The 5,965-nt window shown below is 36.7% G+C and overlaps 1 protein-coding gene across 1 annotated transcript; it reads right to left on the reverse strand.

Moving 5' to 3' along the window:
• Window positions 1–3,775: 3,775 nt before the first annotated feature.
• On the reverse strand, window positions 3,776–5,741 carry LOC145099040 (mRNA cap guanine-N(7) methyltransferase 2-like). Its single transcript, XM_079036626.1, has 10 exons — window positions 5,720–5,741; window positions 5,500–5,632; window positions 5,284–5,406; window positions 5,101–5,193; window positions 4,937–5,005; window positions 4,768–4,856; window positions 4,397–4,455; window positions 4,272–4,282; window positions 3,961–4,066; window positions 3,776–3,850 (listed from the first exon to the last, which is right to left on the reverse strand). The coding sequence occupies exons 1-10, from the start codon at window positions 5,739–5,741 to the stop codon at window positions 3,776–3,778; spliced, it is 780 nt and encodes a 259-aa protein (XP_078892752.1).
• Between the last annotated feature and the right edge of the window lie 224 nt (window positions 5,742–5,965).

Genomic DNA, 5,965 nt, shown 5'->3' on the forward strand with positions numbered 1-5,965 from the left:
GAGTAGAGAGAGAAAGTGGGTCTAGTGTGGTAAAAGGTTTCTAAGGAGTGTCCACCCTCCTTTATATAAGGCTTGGGTGTTGTACCCGGTATACGGCTACCCGATACTTATGTTTAACGAGGTTTAAACTTTTTACCCGGTTAAATGGTCGTAAGTATAAATAAACTTTTTCCAATAAAATGGAAAGATAATTTACGTGCTTTTATTTATTTTATTACGATGATATTAACATAAAAAACAAATAAATAAAACATTTATTTATTTGTCGACCCCAATTTAACGGAACTTTTATAAAATAGAATATTCTATTAACGGAAACGGGTTATAATGACGGAATAAATTTTGGGTTGTCACCTCATCCCCCCGTTAAGGGAATTTCGTCCCGAAATTTAGAATTCAAGCAGTTAAGTTATTATAGTACTACTAAGCAAAGATATGGGGATATTTGAGTTTCCGTTGATCCTCGCGCTCCCAAGCGAACTCCAGTCCTCGTTTAGCGTTCCATCGAACCTTCACAATTGGGATGCGGCTTTGTTTCGTTCGTTTGATCTCCCAGTCCATAATCTCCGCAGGCTCTTCCACGAATTTGAGGTTCTCGTTGACTTGATCTCGCCGAGTGGGATAACGAGAGTCTCATCGGACAGGCATTTCTTCAAGTTTGAGACATGGAAGGTAGGATGTATGTTACTTAGCTCGTGGGGTAGGTTGAGTTTGTAAGCTACGGAGCCTATTCTAGCAAGAATCTCGAAAGGTCCTATGTACCTTGGGTTCAGCTTTCCACGCTTTCCAAAGCGTATCGTGCCCTTACAGGGTAAGACTTTCAAAAGGACACGGTCTCCCACCTGGAATTCCAAAGGTTTTCTTCGTTTGTCTGCGTAGCTTTTTTGTCGATCCCTAGCGGCTTGTAATCGTTCGCGAATCTGCACAATCTTCTCGGTCGTTTCTCGAATGATCTCCGTACCTGTGAGAGCGCTGTCAGGAACTCGTCCTTTAGCTAACTGAGTGTCACCCACCTCAGCCCAACACAGAGGGGATCTGCACTTCCGGCTGTAGAGGGCTTCAAATGGAGCTGCCTTGATGCTCGTATGATAACTATTGTTGTAGGAAAACTCCACAAGGGGTAAGTGTGTATCCCACACCTTACTAAAGTCAATCACACAGGCTCGCAGCATATCCTCTAAGGTTTGGATCGTCCTCTCACTTTGTCCGTCAGTCTGCGGATGGTAGGCTGTACTCATGTCCAGCCTCGTCCCTAATTCTTTTTGCAGTGATTGCCAAAATCTCGAAGTAAACCTATTATCTCTATCAGAGATAATAGACACAGGGACACCATGCAGTCGTACTATCTCCTAAAGGTATGTTCTTGTGAGTTTCTCCATCTTGTCTGTTTCTTTGATGGGTAGGGTGTGCGCGGACTTGGTCAATCTGTCGACGATGACCCAAATGGTATCCAACCCACCCGTTGTCTTGGGTAGCTTGGTTATGAAATCCATGGTGATCCGCTCCCACTTCCACTCCGGTATCTCCGGTTGTTGGAGAAGATCTGATGGCTTCTGGTATTCGACCTTGACCTTTGCGCAAGTAAGGCACTTACTCACGAAGGTAGCAATCTCTGCTTTCATGTTAGGCCACCTGGATAGCTTTTTGAGATCCAGATACATCTTATCTGAACCTGGGTGAACGGAGTATCGAGTGCTGTGTACTTCCTTCATGACCAAGTCACTGAAACCACTGTGGTGCGGGTTCCAGATTCGGTTCATGAGATAATAGGCTCCGTCACCCTTGACCTCACTACTAGAAAAACAGCCTTTTACGATGCTCATTCCGCGTCGTAAAAGGCTCAGACAACACGCAAATGCGCGTCAAGGAAGGCCCTATCATAAAGAGAGATGACGCGCATTTACGACGCGCAATTACGACGCGCGTTTACGAGACGCAATGCGTATCAAGGAAGGCCCTATCATATAAGAAGACGACAAACATACGCGCGCCATAAGCTTACGACATGCGTGTTAATGACACGCAATGTGCATCAAGAAAGCCCCTGTCAAGAAAGGCTATGTCATAAATGAAGATGACACACATTTTTGCGTATCATAATTTTAAATGTTTAAAAAAAATTATTTATAGATTTACTAATTTTGAAATTAAATTTGTATTTAATATCTCATAATAGAAAATAAAATATCATATAAAAAAAATACAATCCATTGCATAATATTTAATGTCATACAAATAATCGTTCCATGGACAAAAAACAACAATTAGTCAATACTAGTATCAGAACAGAAAGACTCAACATAAAACACCTTTCTGCACAAAAATACAATCCATTTTTGTAAGCAAGTGTGTATTGAAGCACCTTCCATGCAGTAGTACCCCCTTGACCAATACTAGTATCAGAACATAAAGCACCTTTCTACACAAAAAACAACAATCAGTCAACAAAGACTCAACATTCTTTAAAATACTATATGAAACAAAGAGTCAACACATACTCAACATATAATTACATATCTTGAGTAACAAATTAGATTAGTTAATCTCATAAATATTCAGAAGGCTACTTCAAGTATCTATTTTGCTCAAATCTTCAGAAGGCTACTTCAAGTATATATAGCATAGAAGATTAAGTTGTGTCCCCTTTATGTCCATTAAGTTAAAAAGAAACAACATGTAAGTAAGGATTACTGTCATTTTTATTAAATAGGTGGATCACAAAGACCTTGTACATTAAGGTTGTGTTTGTTACACAGGACACGATTGACAGAAGTCCATGTCCCAACTTTCGAAGTAGGACAAAAAATTGCAATTTTTGTCTCATTGACTCATTCCCAGTCCTAGTTAAGTCAAATGCATAAAATACCATATGTTATGTCGTATCCTAATAATAAATGGGGCCCAAAGGTGTTAGTAGGCTACCTAATTGGTACAAAAAGTAAAGAAGCTACAAGTGATGTAAAATAATAGAACCTACACATAAAGGTAACATAGCATACCAACAGTGTCAAGGGCTCGAAGAAGCAGATAGAAGACGCACACCTGCGTCAGCAACATGTTGACAAGAGAAAGAGGAAATCCAACAATATTTTAACATAAAGCTGAAATTATAATGAGATTGTTTTATCATCTACAGATTAACAAAGTTAGTATAGACTCCACAAATTTCAATGCCGCCAAGTGTCCACCATACAAATATTTCTTTGCTATAATCTCAACACCAAAAATTAAGAAAATTGTTTTCTTGCTGGTAACATGGAAGATGAGAATAAGTTTTCCTTTTTGTTTTTCACTTATTGTTCATTGATAGATATCACAGTGACAAAATTTGTCTAGTTTAAAGCTGCCTGAAAACTAATTAGATATAAAGCATTCAACCACTTAATATGGTAGTGTTTTCAGATTCTTGATATGCATGAGAATGACCAATTTTTTCTACAACTTACTTGAAGCCAATTAGCAACAACATTGACATTGGGCAAGGTGGCACTCATCCCAACAATTTGAAGATCATGAGTGGGGTCACCAGCTCCATACCGAAGTTTTGTCAGCATAAGTTCCAAGAGATAGCCCTTGTGCTGATCGCCAATTGGTTCAAGTAAGGCTTCAAGATGTGATGTCTGCATCACTTAAAGACTAATAATCAAGTTTAAGGACATGCATATTGCATATTCACATACAGTTGTCAACAAATACAATGCACAAGGCAATAGTCCACCTTCTCTGTACAAATTGGCACATAGGGCATGTAATTTTGAGAGCAACGACACGTGCTTCAAATTGAGATCCTTCCTCTCTCAGCTACAACAAGAAAACAATCTTCCGAATTCTGGATTCCTTCCTCTCTCAGCTACAACATCAAAATAACCGTTGTTCATATAGAATACAAAACCTTCCAATCTAAATCTTTTAACACAATGAAAGTAAAATAAAATAAGAAAGTATGAAATTAACACGAACCTCATTTTCATATAGCAATTTGAAGTCTCTGGACATTTCATTAGCCAACTTAAATACATTAGCTGGAATTATGGAAGTACTTATTCTACTCAAATTGTCATCACCTCTGTCAAAACAAATTTTACATGATCAATTCAGTTTACCTAGTAAAAAGTATTTTTTTAATAGAAAATATAAAAAGACATAACAATGTTTACAGGTTCTTTGATTCATGAACAAGGGTCATGGCTCACCATAATATATTGCAAATGCAACATGATAAGAACCCTTAAAACAACTAACCAGTGAGTACATGCTACTAGAACCAAAACCTGCCACCATACTACAATTATATACATAGATGAATAAGATTTAAAACCAAAAACACCAATTTTTTTTGTCTCCAATTGACTAAAGAAATAGACTGAAAACTCTAACCATTAATGGATTCATTTACTATAAGCTTACCTTGCGTGGAAACTCTCCTATCATCACCATGAACCATCACCATCACCCCTATCAGTACAAAACAAAAAATGCACTTAGATAACAAAACTCAAAGAAATAGCAATCTACTTTCTTTTAAATCTTTAGGAATTTCATCTAAATACAGAGCAATTTTTGTTGGTGTAACAAGAAAAGAGATTGAAAGTAAGAAAATTATTGTTCGAGTATTGTATGCCTAACACATCTTCAAACCATAACCTTTTCCCCCATTTCGTCTTCAAATTTTATCTCAAACATTTTTGCAAAATTTTGTCCCAAGCAATGGGAAGTTGCACCTTGTACAATTTATAATATGAAAGGACAATGAAACCGACACAAAACCTAGTACATCATAGAATTTTGGTAAGAGCCTCCCTCTGGGGTCCACAAGACCATGACCGGCTTCTAGAAGCATCCCAGAAAACTGTGCTCTGATATAACAAAGTATAACGTAAAAATCACAACAGAAAAAATTTGAAAGAAAAAAATATATGACACTCCCAAATCCCACCTATTATCATCATAAAATTCCAACAAATTTTGTATCTCCACATATTCGAGACCAGCTTCTCTTTCCAGTCTGAAAAAATGTCATAAACAATAATTAGGAAAAGTTTTAATAAAAACAAGAGTTATAACCACATAAAAGATGAAATGAAATGCCAAAATCTTAACCTGATCAAGCTTGGGAAATGTAGCAGACAATATGTTTCAGCAGACGTGTCATTTGCAGTTTTCATCTGGTACTTTTTCCCAAAAAAAGGAAACCTGAAAATTTAAACCATACAATAAAGAAAAGTTCAGACGTTTGATTACATTTTATAGGAAAATACAACATGTTGGGTGTTTCTATTATACTTTTCTTCTTTAACTTCAAAAGTGATCATATGGTTTTCTGATCGAATGGAATTGGGGATAAGGTTGGATTTCATGGCGCCACTTCGGTTGTGGTATGCTTCAACATTTTTCTGATACTTTGCCCTGCAATGCAATCCAATTATTCAAAATGAAAGCAAGAAAATGATGCTATAAATAAATTCTGAGAAAATGACTCCCAAAAACATGATAGCCTGCCATATAGTAGAAGAGTCCAGAATAATACCGATTAAGTGCCCCCCTAGTTTCAATAAAAATGACACATTATGCAGAAGTCCTCTTACTTTCTCTTCACTTTCAAAACAGAACTGCAGTATATAACAGAAGTTTACTTTATATGTTCAATATGAGAAGGAGAGTTCAATATTAACACATACAATGGAGTTTAACATGCAAATAATGTAATAAGTTATAATACTGGACGGGGGCAAAAAAGTCATTTAATATTTTCAAAACTATTATTAGTAAGTAGCTCAACACTGGTGGTATAAAGTCCACCATCAAACATCTCTATCTTGCATTTTTTTTTTCAATTTCACCACAAGGACAGACAAGTATTCTTCATATAGCCGCCTATACAATTCAAGAGTTTCAACAACCTAAAAATAAATACATCATTAAAATATTTTATCGATTTATCCACTAAACTAACCCATTTTAACAA

Source organism: Lactuca serriola, chromosome 4 (genome assembly GCF_051521515.1).
Source record: "Lactuca serriola cultivar US96UC23 chromosome 4, Lser_US96UC23_V15, whole genome shotgun sequence".
Lineage (NCBI taxonomy): Eukaryota > Viridiplantae > Streptophyta > Magnoliopsida > Asterales > Asteraceae > Lactuca > Lactuca serriola.

What these genes read in the sequence shown, in the direction of transcription:
- LOC145099040 (XM_079036626.1), bottom strand. Translation starts at nt 5,741, where the DNA reads ATGACTTTTTTGCCCCCGTCCA. An exon ending in CTGGACTCTTCTACTATATG is followed by an intron (nt 5,407 to 5,499) that starts GCAGGCTATCAT and finishes ATTGCATTGCAG; the next exon opens with GGCAAAGTATCAGAAAAATG. An exon ending in AAAATTCTATGATGTACTAG is followed by an intron (nt 4,456 to 4,767) that starts GTTTTGTGTCGG and finishes TTGTACTGATAG; the next exon opens with GGGTGATGGTGATGGTTCAT.